Source organism: Lutjanus erythropterus, chromosome 13, assembly GCF_056507025.1.
Source record: "Lutjanus erythropterus isolate fLutEry1 chromosome 13, fLutEry1.hap2, whole genome shotgun sequence".
NCBI lineage: Eukaryota > Metazoa > Chordata > Actinopteri > Lutjaniformes > Lutjanidae > Lutjanus > Lutjanus erythropterus.
In genome coordinates, this window is record NC_139329.1 from 31,104,659 (window position 1) to 31,125,386 (window position 20,728).

A 20,728-nucleotide genomic window follows, 5' to 3' on the forward strand; every position below is an offset into this window, starting at 1 on the left:
AGGTGGAAAAAAAAGCCCAACAAATTGTGTCTGATCCTGTGCAAAGAATTCATAAAACTGCCCTCAGGTAGACGTTGAAGAGCCACGGCAGCGACCAAGAATATTTATAAAAAAATATTGTGGACAATAAAGATTATTAGTATTATTATTATCAACTCAAAACTGCTGCCACAGCTACAGTAGGTGTCTCCAGGACCACTGTGACGGTTCCCTGGCGTGTGTACTCATCCCATGTTTTGCTTTCTAATGCAGAATGACCACCGTAGTCAGAAACACCTGGGGCCGGTGCTCTTCAAGTAAAAAAACCCTGCCTTCTGGCTGAGAGCATCTCTTCCTTACTCTCCTGTGCAATGTGGTTTTTCTTCGCAGCTGTACAACATCTCTACATCACACTTCACACTCACAGACCTTTACCACTGACATTGCTGATAATCACACCCAGTCGTAACCTCAGTTTGTGTTATGCTCATTAGTTTCTTTGTTTAAATTAATTTCTTATTGCTTGCCATGGTGACAAACACACACACACACATTCACATGGTGATATAATATTAGTCATGTCAGTGAATCCCTCAGGCTCTTGTAAAAAAAAGCGATGTCAAGTGCGATTCCTACCTCGTACTCAAACTCTTCTGCCCTCTCTCCATCAGCTGGAACAGGGGAGAGGTAGTCTGTCCCTTCATAGTAATCCTGGTCCATTGTATGAAGGGAATGACAGCTGTCAGGGGAAAAGAGACAGAGGAAGAAAGAGAGGGAAAGACAGACAGACGGTTAGGGAGGCAGAGAAACACAGAGAGGTGGAGAGTTGGGCGTAAGAAAGATCCTTTTCCTCACTTTCTTTCATATGCGTTCAAAACTTCTAAGTGACAGGATTTCCTCGCCTTTGTCTTTGCTGGAAACTGAAGAATAAAGGATTTGTCAAGGGCTTTCACTGCAGCTGGAGTGTGTGTGTGATAAAAGCACAGCCCCTTGTTAATAACAGCATATCCACATAATTTGCTTCCTGCTCTTGACAGACAAACCCCCCACATTGTACAGTGTAATTCTATTATGCTCCCCTCAGTCACCGAACAAAACCGCATTGTGAGGGCCTAACGAGATGAGCAGCTTCGGTGCCACACGAGATAATCACGGTGGACAAAAACTCCAAAAAGACACACTGTTGAACATGTTGAGTGACGTGTTCGGTGGCTGTCTGACTCTTAGATTACCCAGCACTTTAAAAAACTGTCTCCCAACAATCTTCCAGTCACAAAACCTGACTGGTAAATGTCAGAATGCTTTATGCTTTGATGCCTGAATATTCAACAACATTTGGCAGCGGGTGTAAAGAATTACACATTTACAATCTAGCCTCAAAAACAGGAGCGACAAGCATTTGTTGTATCTATAAAATCGGCTGTATATTGGATTTTGCACCTGATCTCAGATGAAAAGAAGAAAATGTGAGTTTTATGGGACACATTGATTACACTTGGTGCTCGGCCCGGGGCTGTAAGTAGCCCGCGAGCACACGTTGCACTGTGTTGCCTAGTTTTTTATTAGCCCATTTGCTTTAATCACCTTGTAAACCTTCCATGAGTCAAAATGGATACGCCGAGCTCCAATTATGGCAGGAAGGCCCCGTGGGGAATTCTGTGGTGATAATGTGTGAGATATATACAGTACATGTGGCAATGATTTTGATCAGGTTGTGTATGGCACCTAGGATTTGACAGTGACAATAACACAGATTTTTAAAGGAGAAACATATAATATACTTACTCAAACATATCGTAAAACCATTCTAAGTTGGCAGAATTGGTACAGCCAGCATGCTTTCCTTTGAAATTTCTATCCCAGGCCAGAAAAACTGTTTATTTATTTATTTATTTATTTTTTTATGAGAGTTCAAATCAATGTAGTGTTCACCGAATGATTAAATGCCTTCTTATAAGTCATAAGAAATCATAATTAATCTTTTGAAAGGAGTAATTGTTTAGAACAGCTAAATTGAACAATATGTTAATGGAGTTTGGCAGGCAGGAGGACAGGCAGCCATTGACCTCAAACTCCAGAATGTGTATTTTCAGAGAAGTGGGCTTTTGTTTTCAGGATAACACACTTAACTTTACATTGAGGGACAACTGTGAGTTCTAAACAGCCGATCAGCTTACAGTGGAGGACTCGTCGTCGCTTGATGCTGTCAAATAAATGCTCGCCTTGCACTCCTGCAGTGTTTCTGCAGCCTGCTGGAGTGTCTGGAGGGGCTTGGGGGGGAAACAACTCGCTTCAACCATAGATTGTAGATTAAATGGGGATTCAATCTATTTAATATACAGTCTGTCGCTCTACTCATTTTTTGCATGCACAATTGCTACACATTGCTTCTTTAATCATGTTTTTAATAATGGAGCAGCCAGTGAAATTCCACCCCTGGAAGTCTAAGCAACAGATACACAAAGATGTTTATGATTGTTGGAATTAATTATTCACTGTGACGAACAGACGCACACGGTTCACTGACTCCGTCCTGACTTCCCGGTTCCGTGCTATGAAGCGCATGCATTGCTATTGTCCCGTTCCCAAGAGGTGAAACCCAGATATTCCTTTATGCTAAACTTTTCTTGTTCACAGTTTACGTCTCCTTTGAGAAGAGCAGAATATAAACTAAAATGCCAGAAGAGGAAATAATGAACCCTGTTTTCTTTTGTTGTTTTCCAGGAAAGCCTCTTGTTAATACTTTAAACTCCCTAGATCTTTTTTTTTTGTACATATTATTATGCCTCCCTCTCACATAGACAGTAAAAACACGTCTTTGAGGGATTGTACTGTTCAGCATCCAGTTGAGATGTGATTAGACTTCTTGTGATTGTCCCACAACATGTGTTGTTTTTAGCTACTTTGCACACAAAGTAACCTGAGTATGTCTCTTTTTATCTCTTCTACATTTACAGACATGCAAACCCAACAATCACATTAAATCTGTGTTATGTTTCTGTGCATGATTATCTAAGCAGACGGGGGACGTGTGAAAGATTGTTCAGCATCATAGAGAGGGTGAAAACTGTAAATGAATCCAGGTTTAACAATAAAACTGTGAATATTGATTTATCTGCCACTCAATCACAACCATCCCCCATGTGACCGTCTGTGCTGCGTTCAAGTGAATGTCGGTAGTTGAATCACTTATCATATTTATTCCCAATGTTTTCAAACTCAATCTCATTGATGATACATTTAAATTAAAGTGATGGTTCAGATTATTTGATTAAGGGTTGTATAAGATGTCAGTCTGTCTACAGTAGATGACGCCTCCAGTTTGTAGAATCAGAGAAGGCTAAGCAATGAACTACAGCTACACAGGGTCAGCAGCTAAAAAAAGAAAAAAGAAAAAACAATCAATATCAATAAGTGTACACCATATTTGAATATTTTCTTAACTTTGCTGTCAGAAGGAAACTGCCATTATACAAGCCAAGTATCACTCTCTTAAAACCAACCAAACTCCATGGGCAAAATAATTAATTTAACCTTGCAGAACACAGGACCTGCTGGTCTTCTGGTGCCTCGATCTGTTAGGTTGTTTGTGTTATTGTGTGACTTTGGTGAATCCGAGCTATCCTTTTAAAACAGAGCAGTCACACACTAACGCAAACAAACTAACAGATCGAGGCAGCAGTAGACCAACAACTCCTGTGTTCTGCGAGGTAAAATCTCTCATTTCACATGTGGAGTTTGGTTGGTTTGGAGAGAGTGATATTTGGCTAATATAACTGTAGTTTCCCATGAGAAAAGGCTGTCTGACGGCAAAGTAAATGGTGAAGGTATTTTAAATATAGCACACACATATTAAATTTTTTCAAGTGGACCTTTTGTAAGTGGCTTAAATACATTTGTTGCTGACCCTGTCCTCAGCAGTCCATTGCTTAGCTTCCATGCTGGTGCCCCTCTCTGCTTCTCCAAATTGGCGGCATGCCGATCGCCATCTACTGTTGGTAATACACCGATTATTGATAAGTACCTCACACTCTGAACAATCCCTTTAAAGAACCAGTGTGTAGGATTTAGAGGCATCTAGTGGTGAGTTTCAGATTACAATCAACTGAATACTGCTTAGCTTACCCTCCCCTTCCAAGTGTGTAAGAGAACATACAGTGGCCACAAATCTCACCAAGAACACAAATGCCCCCATCTAAAGCCAGTGTTTGGTTTGTTCGTTTTGGCTACTGTAAAAACATGGTGGTTCAACATGGTGGTTGCCATGGACGAGAACTCGCAAGAGCTCATTGCAAGGTAACAAAAACACAACAATTCTTATTTCAGGTAATTATACACTAATGAAAACACACTAAAAACAGAAATATATTCTATTCCATGCACATTCTGCCCTTGCATCTTACACACTGGATCTTTAAGGCTTTAAACTAAACATTGAAATGCCAAGCACACTTCACACATACATTCTGTATTAATGGTTAATTAGGACCACTTAGCCCTGTCTTTTATTTCTCTTTTTTATAATTAGGTTTGTCCTGTTGGTGAAAAGGAGACGTGAAGGACACAGAGGAGCTCATTCATCAAACAAATCTATATTCGTCAGCATCGACTAAGCAGCTGGTTAGACAATTCATTTATATTTTACAGACGCCTCACACGCTTGTATTGCTAATCCTGCAAACAGTGATATTTCTGCTTCATAGCTCAATAACATCTCACTACTTTTTTTTTCCCTTCTTAATTACCATCAGTTGCAGCCAAAGTCAAAACAAGGACACAACAACAAACTCTTGGCAGCACTGAAACTAAATCCTTTGTAATTTCATCATATCACATTACATGAAAATATATCAAATCACTGACCTCCTAATATTATAATCCCTTATTTGAATCACCTTTATCGTGATTCACATTTATAATGTACAAAGATGTAAAATAACATACATTTCCTGCTGTACATACCTGTCAGAGAGCAGGAAGGGACAGACGTCAGGCACAGGAGGGGTCGAAGGTCGGAGCTTTGCCAGCGCCATGATGTGTTCAAAGGTGATGTCGGTCTGAGTGCACACGTCCACCACATGGATTTCCTGAGGGGGGCCGTGGGGGCGGCCGCTGGGGGTCCGCCTGATGACCTGCACCACGACGGGGTCCTTGGCAGCGCGAAAGGCTTCCACAGTCTCCTCATGGCTGGACTTGGACAACTCCTTCCCATTGACCTGAGCAGGACAAGGAAGAAGTAGACTTAGTCCGTTTTGTCTGTTATATGAAAACTCTGTGCTCAATTTGTGAGTCTTTTTGCTGACTGTTGCTATAGAAACATTTTAGAAAAGCAGACTAGCTCAGCTAAACCTCTGTATGCAGAGCCAAAGAAGGGTTCTCAAGCAAAGTGACATTAGACTAAAAGCCAGTGAAAAAGCCAACAGGGAAGATACAGCTAATATTATTTTCATTCTTGCTCTTTCGCTCTTTGTACTAAGTAAAAGATGAAGGTCTGGTTTGGAGGAGCCTGCATACAACAATGTTGAGCTCTGCATCCACTCTACTACACTGCTGCCTGCTTTGAGAAATTTAACTCCTTCCACCTCCACAACCTCCACCTTTATAAGCATTTCCTCTGATGTGTTGGTGTTCATTAACCCTCTGCTTCACACGTGCTCTTTTTCATTTAAAAAAAAAAAATTCCATGTTATTAATGATTGAGGACCCCTGATAATGCATCAGTGATCAAAACTGCCACCCTTGCAGCCTCACTGCCCCAGTGCCTCTTGGGAATGCTGTGCTAAAAGGGTAGTAAAATACAAAGGAAAATCTAATAGTTTCAGAACACTTATTAAATGAAACACATTAGAAATAAGCACTTTTTCCATTTGTTTCCATCTATTATTTGTTCAGAATATTTCTCTTGCACTGCAGGCACAGTTTTAGTCACTGACTATGTTTAGATGCACAAAATATTCTAGTTATTCCTAAAGATACAATATTCCTAATAAGCTCATATCCAGCCTCGCAAACTGCAGTAAAAACTAATTTAGATGCATATTGTGAATGTAGTATATTTCTGCTGGTGTCAGTTTCATGTGAATTTCAGTGGATATATTAATTAAAAAATTATAAAATTTGTGTTCCCTCAAAAACGTATACAATATCCTTCTTTAGGAGTTCATACACATGTACATATTTGTTATTGTCAAGTGAAATTTATCTTGATATTCTTCTCAGGCTCTGTCAGGGGGGTTGTGAGCTGTCTCAACAGTCCGACTCAACTTGCTCACGTTCACTCCAGCGCATCACATAAGCCAAATTAAAATACATATTGTTGCAGCGAAGGGTTAAATCCGTGACACTGATTATACACGAGTTAAACTAGCTTAAAGGTATACTTGAAAACTTGAGCATCAGATCCCAACAGCACCTTCTCTATAATCTCAACATGCAAGACAATATTGTTTTCTACTGTTGTGCTCAGGGTGAATACATATAAAGAAATTAAAATTTTCCCCTGAGTGTCTTCTTGACAGATGATCAAAAAGAAATCTTTATGAAGACAACGTTTGAAAACATACAGACAAAAACACAGCTTGATGCAACCTTATCTGAGCGTTAGATCAAAGCCCAAATGGCCCCTGTTCACCAAGTCCATCTTCAACCTCATCTTCACAAAATGAACTAGATTTTCTGGCAGATTGAAAACCATTTGCACTACAGCTGGCACATATAAAGAAATTCATTGCTTCATTTAGCGCCAGTAATTTCTCTGGAAGAGAGACCATGGATGTGGAATACCTCAGAGAATGTGCTTTGGTATAAACGCTGAAACCAGAGATTATAATTTAGATAACCGCAGAAAGAAAAAAAAAAGGTAGGCACAGGATAATTACACTCGCAGTTGTATTTAAATATGGTTTTGGAGTGGAGCATTTTGCTTGCATGGCAAACTGAAATGAGTTTAAATGATAACTAGAAAAGTAAAAGAAAGCATTTGTATTCAAAAGTGTCGGCTGTGGAAAAACACGGCGAGGCTGCAGCCGTGTTTCAGGACTCAAATCACAAACTCTCTTTAAAATGCAACACCGTTAGAAATAAAAACACATAGCCTCGTTCAGACTCTAACAAAATGACCTAAATTCATGAGCTGTCGACAGTTTGAAGTAACTCTGGCTGTGTGTGTGTGTGTGTGTGTGTGTGGTGCCTCTAAATGAATATTAAAGATGCAGAAGCCACCGGGGAACTCCTACAGGGAGAGCTTATATTTTCACCTCCAGATATTCCAATACTAATTCTTCATTTTTTTTATATTCTGTTACACATCTCATTGAATTTGACGCAGGAGGGTTTGAGAAATGACTCAACATGTTTTGAGCAGCAGTGAAATATCAATAGAACCTGACAGCATGAATCCTTTATACAGCCCGGCTCAGCCTGGATGTTTTAGTCTTCTAATAAATATGGCAGTGCCTACATGTTATGTCTCTTGATTAAATCCCTGTTTGACATATACATGGCCTGATAGTCAGTTGGTGTTTTAACGGTTGTCTTTTGACCAGGCGAATTAGTCTGCAGATATACTGAACGTTATTTCATGTGGTTCCCAACTATTCTGGCTTGTGAACAGGGCTGCATTTTTTTGTTTCTGAATGATTACTATTGATTAAAGCTATAATGTGTGACCTTTCCACATCAAAAATGTCTATATACTGTCATATACTGGCATTACCTCAGATGTTTCCAACAGTGGTCAAACCCAAAGATATCCATAATTTATTTAAGGTTATGGTGCATTTCCTACCTTGCCGCTAGCTGCTAGTTGATGTGAAAACTGTTTTTTTTTTTTTTTTGGGATATTGTTTTAATGTGAAAGAAACCTCTAGTAGAACTTACATATTATGTGTTTAATCTACTGTATGTGACACAGACAAGCAAGAAATATTCCAAAAAAAGCATTTTTTTCTGTATTTTTGCTTGAAAAATTACTTTTTTTTAACTGTAGATCAATTAATGAACTTGAATTGCTGAATTATTTCAACTCTGCTTGTGATCCCTCATCACATGATTCATATCTCTGTGAGGTGTGATCATTTCTAAGTTATTTTATACTCTCAAAGGCCAGAAAAGGTTACACTACTCAGTATGAACAAGATCATAAATTAAAAGAAACTTGCAGTGGATATAAATAACTTCACTACCACTGCCAATGATCTTGCGAACCCTCCGTGGTGCCTACGGACTGTGAGATTTCAGCACTCTTATTAGTTTAGTGCAAGCCACACTATGTGGTAAGGATCTAATAGACTTGGATTAAAAATTAAACTTTATGTACGTAGTCAGTGCAATATACAAGAAAATGTAATCAGCATCATCCATCTGTGCGGCTATAGTTGTAAACAGAGCTATGCAAGAATCTAACCTCTGCAATAGTTGTATTTATGTGTGTGTGGAAAAGCTTGAGTATTATTGAGAATACATAAATGTACGTTCAGAGCATCATTTCACGCTGAATTCCTGTTGGTTGGTTATTAGCTGTAGGTCGTAACAGCGATGACAGTGTGAGATGGTTATCCTAAATTTCTAACACTCAGGATTTTGTCCCAAGTTATCTTTAGTCACAAGACAATGACACCAGCTGTCTTTGAACGTCTCTCACAGTGCAACACAGGACCACCGTTTTGGAGAGAGATCACCATGTTTCCTTCATGTGAGACAACCCAAAATTGCACACTGCACACCCTGCTTAATGGGGGCCCAACCCCTGGGTTCGGGACCACTGCATTATACAAACAAATGAAAATGGAAACTGAAAGACTATTTAAAGATACCTGAAAATGGGTCTCTATTCCAATGTTGGCTCACAAACAAACACACACACACACACACACACACACACACACACACACACACACACACACACACACAATCATCTGGGTTATACAGCTGGTGTCCAAACCTTGCTTCCCCTTAAAGGGGCACTTCAGCAATTTGGTATTTTCTTCTATAAAGAAAAGAAGAAAGAATGGTAATAATAGAGGTAGAGAGTAGGCTCCAGGCACCAAAACCAGTGGATCCTACAGTTCCCACAATGCAACTTGATAGCCTGATTAGATTAAAGAGTAGATTCTCAGGGGTTATATTCTCTAACTTTAGAAAGCTTCCTCCAGATGTGCCACAGAAGACATACAACTGTTAAATAAACTGATGTTCGTGAATAAAATCAGCGGAGAGCTCCTTTAATTTATTTGTTCAATTTAACAGACTTCCACATAGCTAACCTAATTACCTGCTTACAGAAAATATAAAAAATATTTATAATGCAATAATGGTTATAATACAATAATAGCACGGTACTCTCATTCCTGTTTCATTCCCGTGTGTGCATGCAAGCTTGTGTGCATTTGTGTGTTTTATTGTTTTTTCTTCCTCTTCTCAATGTGTGTCTCCAGAGACTGAGTGATGCCCTACAAAACAAGCACCAACTTATTTTCTCAGCCATAACAGCAGCCATATATAACTCCCCGAGCTCTTGTTGTACTCTGGTCTGCTCCCCTGCCTCCTTACATGACCTTTGTTTGTAGCGATGTTGCATTAATCACCTGAGCGGGAGATAAACTGGGTCAACACCACTCCTGTGGAACTGCAGGGCAATTTAGAGGAAAAATAAACCCTCCTTCCCCTCACACACTCCAAACCTGCTTCCAGTCTCTTTTTTGGCCAGTCAGCAGGTATTTAATACAGCAGCACGTACATTAGAGTTAAGTACTGTATTAAAAAAACATGGAGCTCTATAATAATTAGCTTATATAGTTCCTCTGACTGTCTGTTTTATTTTCCTGCTCGTCTCTCGCTCCGCAGGCTAAGCCTAGAACTGGAGGCCTGGTGGAAATAAAGGAGTTGGAGCAGACAAATGAGGCAGCCTATGGCGTATGACAGTCCCAGAGAAAAATGATCGAATTTCCCAGCTCTCCCTCTGGTACAGCCTGTCCGGTCCAGGCTCCTCCCCCCTCCCCCTCCTCCTTCCAAACCTCACCGCTTGCTAGCCATACTCCATGACCATAATGAAACAAGAGGAAACACGTCAGGAAAAAGAGGAGGGAGTGTTGTTTTTTTATTCTCTTCACTGGTTTTCATGGGAGCCAGATGGAACAATTAATCCCCAATCAACACAGGAATATTAAGTAGCCTTAACTCCTGCATGAGGGACTTTGCCATCCTCGTTGTGTCCCCTTGGCTGATGTCTATCCAGCTAAGCACACTGCCTCAGTTAGCTGTGTGGATCTGCAGTCCTATCTGACAGATGGGAAGGGTTTCTCTAAGCCTGGCTGCAGCTTCCAAGATATTCCCAGATATTCTTTCTCTGCCTTCAGCACAGTCTTGCAGCAGCTTTAGTCTCCGCAAAGTGCATCTTCAGCGAGCACGCCTAAAGCTGCTGACGGTGATCATACAGTGCAATTTCAATGTGAGTAATTTTATCGGCTTTATTCCCAAGTAACCTTAAATGAGAGATCTGTAGTATATTTACTGTAATAAATCATAAAATTACCATGATATGTCAACAGAGATTAAGGAAACATGTTATGTTGAAATACTTGCTTCTCTGACATCAACATTACAGCCGTGTTGTCCTCCTGTGAGATTTCTATTCTTGGCCAGAATAACCCGTTGCCTGTTTCACGTTAATTAGAGTTCACATTGGTGCCAAATGTTTGCAGAATGAGTTAGTGTTTGTTTATGAGTTGTATGAAAATGTTAATAATCTTTTGGAGGGAGTAGATGTTTATAACGGTTAAATTGAGCAAATGTTAATGGAGTGTGGCAGGCAGTAAGGCAGGCAGTCAATGAACTCCAAATCCAGATTGTGGATTTGGTCTAATCTATGGTTCCAACTCACTATCTGGACTGCTGTACTCATCTTTGAATGCACAGTTATTAAATATTGCTCCTTTTATCCTGTCAAAAATAAACACCATTTCCTTCCACGTTCACTGCCTACCCTCAGAACAAGCTGTACCCTCTTAAAGTTTCATCACAAATATTTTGATGTAGTTACACTTGCCTACACTTCCCTCTTCGAGTTTGCATGCAAAATATGCAAACATATTCATTCATAAACACATGCTGGTAAACAAAATCTGTTTGCAACAAATTATTTAGCAGCTGTAGTGTTTATAGAGTCCAACGCAGCTCTGCAAGTGCTCCATATGCACAGAGTCAACATGAATTATCTTACTGGTCTGGAGCAAAACAATGGTGATTATTCATGAGAGATCATTTGCAGAGCAATCGGGGGCCAGGAGATGATCAGGTAAATGTGAAGTTGGAAGGAAATGGGCACCGGGATGGAGGAGCTGGACCAAGACGCATCTGCCGGCTGTTTGCACATGGATATGCAGCAGCTGTAGCCAGGAGAGAAATGTGTTTTTATTCAAAGCCCCCGAGACGACCCAACAGCCTTCCCCACAACAAATGCAGTAAACCAGCTTAGTGGAGTGTATCGAGAGGATGAAACCTCTTTTCTTTTCTTTCATTTTCTCTGTGGCACAGTCCCATATTGACAAAGACATTCAAAAATTGTGTACTTGTGACGCAGCTGAGTGCCTTAAGTCTCCGCTTCAGTAAATATCACATGCCACTTTAAGCTGTTTGAAGCTGTGATGAGCAAACACAGACTTAACTTGAAAAACTTCACCAAAAGTCACTGTTTTTACAACTACGAGACTATAGTCGCCTATGGCGCCGCACAATCCTGCAGGTTCTCTCATCTGTGTCCCATCTTATCGCTTATCCTGCAGGTACAAGGACAAGCAAGAGAGAGCAAACACACGTAGCAGCTTAGCTCGAGTCTTCGGGCGTCTCCTCTGTCTCATCGACTGCTGCCTCCCATCAATATCTCCAAAGACCGAGGGCACAATGTAGTGACAGTGCTAGTAAAGTGGGGCCAGTTTATCTGTTAAGATGTCAGCTTCAGCCAAATCTGATGCTGCTTCTGCCGAGGGACCGTTTCTGTGGCAGGAGGCGCAGACACTGCTGGCAGCTTGGAGGGGATTACTGATAGAAGTGATTGATGTACTTCTTCTGCAAGGAGAAAAGGCAGCCGCAGGCAGTAGGCTCTAATAGTCCATTAGCTCTTTTATGCCTTCGAATTAACTGCATACATTGCTTTATGGCTTGCATGTAGCACTTTGAATCTTAATGAAATGTTTTTGTTTTCAGTTTTATGGAGTTTATGCTGTGCACAAGGAGAAAGTGTCCATCTTTACTCATATTCTAGTTGAAGTGGAAATGTGCTGAATTGAATGAAGCAAGGTCATTCTTTCTACTTCAGCTCCACTGACAAGTAAACAAGGCTTTCAGTGGCAGTAGAAAGAGCATCGAAGGCTCATATTTAACCAGCGTGTGTAACCTTGTGTGTTGTACTTAACATCTGTACAGGCAGCGAGCCTCCGTTACACACTCTCTGTATCTCGTGTGTGCCGTCACCTGCTGGTTGAGTGGCAGCCTGTGGGGTGTTAAGTGTAGGCAGGCAGATGGAGGAAGTGTAACATGTAGGTCATCCAGCCTCGGGAGTGTAGCGCTTAGAGCCGTCAATTACACACCTGTTCTATCTCCTCGTCTTTTGGGGAAAGGCAAACATGACCCCTCAGTGTTAGGGTCCAGTCAGCTGTGTGAAGCCCTCAGATAAAAGAGCTGGAGGAGACGGAGGAGCGGTGACGGTGCCAGAGGAGGTGGAGGTACAGTAGAAGGGGACAAAGGAAGCTTGGCCACAAGAGGTGTTTTCTGCAGATAAAAGAGACCACCGCTATTGGCCGACCAGCACAACTGAGCATTGATAGAGTAGAAACCACTTTTCTAACGTGCATAAAATGTGGATAGTTCAACCCACTGTGGATGAGACATGACAAGACATTGTGTGGGTAAACCGTCTCACATAGCATGGGCAAACAGAGTGAGGACATGGGAGTTCTGGATAATGAAAAAACACACATTGTTCTCACTCTTCCTTTGTTTGTGTAGATTAAACAACTCATGACCATGGGTGTATTAAAGAGAGCTGGATACAGCATCAGAGGCGGGCCTCCATTAATTCCTATCAGAGTTGCTCAGAGGTGAATAAAACCAACTTGCAGCCCATAGAACAAGTGCACTGGAGACTTTTGTTGGATGAGTAGCTAACTTCTGGTTTAGCCCTCTGCTAACTTAAATCGGGATAAAATGATTTAATCGTTTGGCTCTTCTAGACTTTCCAAATGTTACTGGACCAAATGCATCAAATCCAGCCCACGACTCATTTTGTGGGGGTTGTGACACTCAAAACAATTATCCACCATTTCTTTCAAAATGTAGGCTTACGGGAAAAAGTCAGTAAAGGATGCAGCTTTATAAATTTTGTCAGGGAACAAAATAAGAATTCACAATTTATTTCAGCTCCAACTGAGAGGGTTACAATGTGATTATAAAATGTTTATTGACGAACCGGGGCAACCATTGAAAATAATGCTGAGAATTGGGTTTTAAATTACTGATTATTGACTTTTCTGCATTGATTCATAATCTTTCAAGAAAGAATAGCAAGGCATCTAAGAGTCAATCCTTTCCCCCGTCCCTAGTCTGTTCACATTTTTCTCATGAAGTGGCCACAGCAGCAAAGGAATGTTGCCTTGACTGATTTCATAATAAAATGCTCCTTGAAAGTTGTAGTTTTTTTAGGATGCATTTTATGCCTTTTTTTTAGTGAGATAACAGTAGTGAAAGGTTTGTGGACGGTCCATGCCTTAAACCCCTGGGTTACTTCTCTCCCTAAAGGGTAAGTTTCATGATAGGTGATTATTGGAATAGCAGAAAGGCCGAGAAGTTTTTGGTGAGTTATGAGTTAATGTTAAAGTTAACATTTCTGCAGAGTGAGTCTGGTTAGTTTGGCGAGAGCAATAAAACTGCTGTTTCTGGTTAAACAAAACATATCTAAGTCTTCAACAAATATGTCTCTCTCTGTAGCAATCATTTCAATAATGTTGCCTGACACTTAGAATAACAGTCCGAGTCTGTCAGTGGCAAAAACAGGCACTCTTACTTTGACAGTTTGCAGGTGCCCAACGGGATTACAATTTAGCAGAGTGTCACTCACACTGCAGCCTGCAGCCTTCTCATTCAGTACTGGACCAATTTCAGAAACTGTTGGACACAAAAATGTGGGAAAATAGGGTCCAGGTAAAAATACCGAAGTTACCCTTTCAAGTAATAATATACACAAGCCTGGAGCATTGACTTTTTATCAAGGAACCAGATATTATAACAAACGCATCTTTTGTACTAATAAATTCTGCTCATACAAGCCTTTGGAATGCTCCAACTGCCACCATTTAACATAGTCTGTGAGGAAAATAAACCGGATTTATACTTCCAGGACCCAGAATGGCAAAAATAACTCTGTTGTTGATTTTTCCCAATTGAGTCTCTGCAGCAGAGAGGAGGAAGGTAAGACAGAAGTGCTCACTGCTGACTGACTGCTGCAGTCTGCCTCTTCTGAGGCTCCGAGCACCAACAGCAGTCGCTACTCTGCAGCTCCAACAACAACATCAATGTGTTGCAATTCCGTCTTTCAACATATGAAACTCAATTTGCATTTTCATAAATAAAAAACTATATACAAGTGAGAACGGGAACATTCAGTGGAGAAGTGGAATTAAACACTCCCTGAGGTGATTCCGAATGCGGGAAGGCTGGGTTTTGATGTGAGCATGACTGCTACCTCATCCTCTCTCAGTGAGAAAACGGCTTGGGTTCCTCTTTACACCCAAATGTCTCATTTCAATAATAAGTGTCAGAATAAAATACGGGCCAAGGTCCGCTACAGTACAGCCCTTATGACTGCATAAATCACTCGCAGGCAGTCAGCGCTACTGTCTGAGCGACTCAAGCAACGCTCCAGTGACATGAAACTGAGAGAGAGGGAGCATGCCACTGGGGAAATCTGACAATCCCCTCAACATCTCTTCATGAACCAATGTACAGGCCTCCTTTAACCCCTCCAACCACATAAAACACACTCCACAAGGCCCCTGGGTTATTTTTCACATTAAAGGCCCCACACGTTGCCGCTGAGGTTTTATGCCCGCAGAACATTTGATGAATTCTGCCAATTTTCTTCTCTGAGCACCAATCTCGTGTGGAGTACTCCCTTTATTGCGCAACTCGTTCAAAGTGCATCAGCTCTTTCAATCTGCTCTAAAATTCATGGTCCGCCTTTTTACATACGTTTATTATCCAATCTCGGGCCGTAATCGCTCAGCACAAGGACAACTGTTATAAAAGGACAAAGGGAGAAGAGATCTCAGCATGAACTCTGCCAGCACTCAATGTCAGAAGTGCTGAGTTGCAGAAGAAAGAAGAAAGCTCCAAGTTCATGAACGAACTGTGCAGTGTCACCGTCTCCCACCACCACTTATATTTTTTCATCTTCTTCAGTTGATCTTCTCTTCTATTCTTGGTCTCAGACATCAGACTTTTGAGTTGTTTACTGTTGATGGAGCTGGGCTGAGTTGTAAATCTCATGCAACAAGTTACTACTGTAATTATTAATCAGTAATGTTATTACTTTTTCAGTGAGTAATATACAGTGTTGCATAGTATTACTTTTAAACTAACTCTTTACATTACAAGATTACTGCCAGTGAAAAGTTACCTTGCAGTGTTACCTACTGAGAAAAGTAACTCAGAGCACTTTTGCATTACAAAAAATGTTCCAACATGCAACTAATGAAGCAGTTAGCTTCTCAACACTAATCCCCCCCGGTGTTGCCCCATGTGAGGGTACTGGTATTGGTACTGGTATCAGGCCCGTCCTTGAAAGAAACAAAATATTTTATGTTGTGAATTTTCACATTCAGATGTTTTTGTCGAGGCTTTTATTTTGAATTGTTATTTTGATTATTTGCCCAGTTAACTTACCCCGCTGTGTTAACTGAGGACGGAATATGCATTAAAGAGCTGAAATCCAACTGATTTCTTCTCTGACCAGAACCATGCAGTGGTCAGCCCCCAACACTGGTAATATCTAATGAGTACTGTATCAAATTTTTAACGTCACTTGCTCAACACTGAGTGTGAGTCACTCTTATGAAATGCTGCTGCTGAAACCTGCAACAGCTTCTCCGGGCCAATCAATTCCGCCAGCAAGACCACAACTGTGCTTCACAGATAGGACAGACAGACAGAAAGGCACAGACTGACAGGCGTAACGCTGCGCTCACAATGCTGCACATGAAAGATTGTTGGGTAAACATTTCATCAGATTTCTTATTGTGCTTGGCCCCATCCATCGGATGTTCTGTGCAATAATATCTGCAACATCCTCCTGTTCTGCTTATGATCACTTCCCCATGAAATTAGATCAATACGCCGCTCCATCTTCATCACTAACAGATTACGGTTGAATGCGTGATAATTGTTCTATCTTATTTTGGCTGGATTATGAAATTCTGCAGCGGATTCTAAATATGATTTGGGACTGGTGAGGGAGACGGCGTGCTAAGTTAATCAGCTTGTTCAAGGTTAATGGCACATGCAGGGTATATTTGTTAAAGAGATTTAGAGATGCACAGTTAATCTCTGTGCTTAACTTTTAAGATCTTACCATCTTGGAGTGAGTTTTAATGTAAAATGGAGGGAGAAAATCGAATTAGAGCAAAAGCGGCACTTGGGTGGATGAATAACTAATGGATGAACAGCCTCCTCCTTGGTGATAACTGGTAATTGGTTTGGGGGGCGGGAGAGGAGTGGAAGATGGGGGGGGGGTAGTTGGATGATACTATGTGCTGTGCAGATCAGCAAAATAGCCTGGCTGGCGTGAAAAGATGTTGTAAGGAGTAATGGTGCCATCCATATGCTGACTGAAGAAAATCAAATGGGTACTGTCATGGAACACCTCCAAATGTGCTGAGAGAGAGGCAGGAAGGAGGTACAACAAAGGAAGGTGCCTAGTGAGAATTTTCAACACCAAAAAGGCACAATATACAATCCAGGCCTGCAAAAATACAACCGCTGCTCTCCCCTAGCATGCATGACATGATGCAAGAAGTACCCTGCTGAAATCACCCCTGTGTGACAATGTTTAGGCCTCCAAAGTCAATATCTGCCTTTACCTCTTCCCTTCTGCTGCTGTACTCCATGGGAGAGGTAAGTGACACTGTGGTTATAAAAATGTATGTTTTAGCCTCCCTCTTGTTATGCTTATAAGCTTACTCACAAGTTTAAACTTAATATATTATGTGCTAACATTTTTCTGTCATTTAATTTGTGGAGGGGCTCAAGTTAAAGGGTTGAGGGTTTTGTTATTTACCTCTATCTATGCACTTAACTGAATGCAACATAGCTCACTCTTTTTGCTGTTGCACTTCATGGGACAGGAGCTTGGGTTATATGATCACAAATAACTGAAATGTTTTGTTACATACCTGTCAGAGTAAACAGAGATCTCCCTAGAAGGCATCCTTGTCTGGGTCTCATCATCAAAACACAGACAAAGCAAGACACCACCGCTTACACTTGGGATGTTTGTATTATATCATACATTATATCATCAACACGCCTTCTTACTCGCTGTGAATTCTCCAGACAATGACCTGCTCTTTTCACACATGAGCTCAGACATTACACAGACTTTCCACTTGTACATTAGATTGCCGGTCCAACTGATCAGGGTTGCAGGGAGCATTCTGGTTCAATTTTGATTTCTTTTTTTTTGTTTTGGCCATCATTTCCATCACCAGTGATAACAATGTACTCACTAAAGTAACAGAGAATGTCTCCAGTCATTATGCTAAGCTAATCAGCCGCTGCCTTTAGCTTCACATTTAGCACACACATAAGAGGTGTATCGATCTTCTTGTCTAACTCTCAACAAGAAAGCCAATACGTAAACTTTCCAAAACTTCTCCTTTAGCCGTTTTATTTTGAGAAAAAACACATAAGGTGGTAGCAACTGACATGTCAATCATAATCAATAATCACACAGGAAAACTGTGTGTGCATGTAACTACAGTAAGTGTGGTATAGCAAGTCAAAGTCGAACCAGGAAGTTGATCTGTGTACAATAAACCACTTTGCCAGTAATTTTAGTTCTCCTTTGTTTTCGCATGTTTTTCTGTAATTGTCAGAATGAGAAAGTCAAGAAAGTGATAGAGTTACTGAGTGAGTGTTTAAGTTTCCCCATTGGCCGTTGCTTTTTCAAAATGGATAGGCACGAACAGTCCTGAATTACATACTTGGGAGATTATGCTCGACACAATAGGCATGATGACGCCATGTTTTGGTGTTTGCACACAAAAATAGTGAATTGGATCATGGAAGCTGCCAATTTCTGCAACCATTTCAAAGTAAAAGTCCTCTAGGGTTTCATACAGTCTTGTTTTAGCAATATCACCACATTCCCAGATTCCAGCAATTAACTTCATGAATATAGTGTTCTTATTACGAATAATGGCAAAAAATAGAAAAATGAGATCAAAGATGAAATAAACCAGGTTTTTCCTTTATTATCTGCCATTTCTGCTGAAGTTTTAGAGTGCAGATGAGATGACAGGTAGCAGATGGCAGTAGAGATGCCTTCGGATGCCAGAACTGGTCTTATTCACTGTGGCCGGGGGAGGCTTTGAAAGCGGTAAATTGTTTCCTTCACGTTTAATATGCTCATCCTAGCAGCAGAGGCAATTAACAGTGGATAAGCACTATTTACATAATGCCAGACACACTCGTGATCACAACAAAGGCGCCTCGTCTGACTTCCCCGTGCCTCTGCTCTCCAACCGGCTCTTTGTCTGCAAGGCTGTCGCACGGTCGCTGGTTTGGGAATGAGAGTGGAGGTCAGACGGTGGCACGTGGAGATTTGACAGTGCAAATAATAAACTGGGAGGGTTTGAAAGGTCAGTCAGGACCCCTGCGGTTGGCCACTGATCTGCCTGTTAGCCATTAATGAGTAGCCAGTTCAGGTGGGATGTCAAGGAAAGAAAGAAAAAAGGGAAGCAGGAAAGAGCTAAGGTAGGGAAGAACAGACCTCAGCTACAAGGTGTTTCCAATTCTAGTCTATCTGCTGAGGAAAAAAAGATGTTGCTCCACAAAACAATTAATTTCTGCAAATAATATGTATGATTGTGATCTTGTGCCTGAGGCTGCGGTTTTCAACACTATCCCCAGAGGCATATAGAGTCATTAGTGTTCCGTCACAAATGTCAACCACCACAAAGGACCTGACAAGAGAGCGGACCGGGGTGAAATCAAGAGTGCCTCATGGGCCGACAGCAGGCAGGTTTGGTCAATGCCGCCAATGTCAAAGAGAACAAAGGGACTGGATTACAGATGATAGACTGAGGCTGCGAGGGCTGAACTCTCATTTAAGCTTCCTTTACATCAAACTCATCTTCCAATCTTAATTCAAACGCTGGAAACGTTTCAGAGAAAGCAAAGGTAGGGGATGTCTGGCAGGTAAATGGCCTGTGTTTTTTTGTTTTCTTTTTTGATGAAATGTCAGGTTTATGGAGTCGCAGGATTATAAGGCCTCTCTGGTGCCCAATGAGTAAATACGGAGTTATTGACTTGAGAGCACTCAGCAAAGCTTAACACCGCAGGGATCAATCTAACAGTGCAAATACTGCCAACTCTTTGATTTTACAAAGAGCAGTTTCAGAAGTTTTGTAGAGTGATTACGTCCACGGAGAAACTACCAATCTACACTGCAGCAGTAAAAAAATCCTTACATGTACAACCCCGATTCCAAAAAAGTTGGGGTGCTACGTAAAACACAAATAAAAATGTAATGTAATGATTTGCACATGCTCTTCGACCTCTATTCAGGTGAAAACAGAACAAAGACACATATTTAATGTTCCAACTGATAAACTGTGTTGTCAATCTGAAATCTTTGTATGTAAGGAGTGAGGCCAAAAACCAACCACCATTAATAACTGACATTGTTAAAGCAGGGGTGCGCAATTATTTTTCATGGGGGGCCACATGAGAAATTGATCAGGCTGCCGTGGCCCAGAAAAGATATAAGGTCCTTGTAATGGGCAAATGTCTAATAATGGAATGGTAGGAAGTGTTCCACATAGGACACTGCTACTGTTGGGTGAGGGCTAAGATTTTGCTGGCCATGTCCAAAACTTGATGTTTTACAGTGTCATACAGGATGAAATGACAGTAGCAGCAAAAATAGAACATAAACAACATAATGTATAGCATTGAGTGAATAAAGTTAATAGTTTAATATAAAATATACTGTTCATTATTATTACCAATGACCACTTTCAGAATAAAGGTTAGATAACAATTTAATGGTAAGCAAAAGGTTATTGACTGTCTATGCTAGATATTTAATTTTTGGTATTTGCCTGATGGCCTTGTGGGCCACTTGAAACCTTTAAGAGGGATACATTTTGCCCAGGTTTGATATAAAGGATAGCAGTAAATGTGCAACCAATGTCAGTAAACACAGTTTGTCGCTGCATCCACTAATGCAAGTTAAGATCCTACACTGCAAAGCAAAAGCCCTTTATCAACAACATGCAGAAATGCTACCTTGGCCTTAGCTCGACTGAGATGAACTGATGGAAAGTGGAAAAGTGTGCTTTTCAATTTGATTTTGGAAAACATGGATGTTGTGATCTCTGGGCTAAAGAGGAGAAAGACTGTTGTAGTAAAAGACTGCGGTTACTAGACTAGACTGGACTGTCACCTAAAAATTATGTGGCACATTATGAAGCACAAAATA

The 20,728-nt window shown here is 40.9% G+C and overlaps 1 protein-coding gene across 2 annotated transcripts in view; it reads right to left on the minus strand.

Moving 5' to 3' along the window:
* LOC146316846 (PDZ domain-containing RING finger protein 4) overlaps positions 1-20,728 on the minus strand; it is a 156,754-nt gene that overhangs the window by 20,550 nt on the left and 115,476 nt on the right. For both annotated transcript variants that reach the window (XM_084733263.1, XM_084733264.1), the window contains 2 exons: positions 4,942-5,195; positions 616-718 (listed from right to left, as the gene is read on the minus strand). In XM_084733263.1, coding sequence (XP_084589389.1) covers positions 616-718; positions 4,942-5,195 — 357 coding nt within the window. The remainder of the gene's footprint in view (positions 1-615; positions 719-4,941; positions 5,196-20,728) is intronic.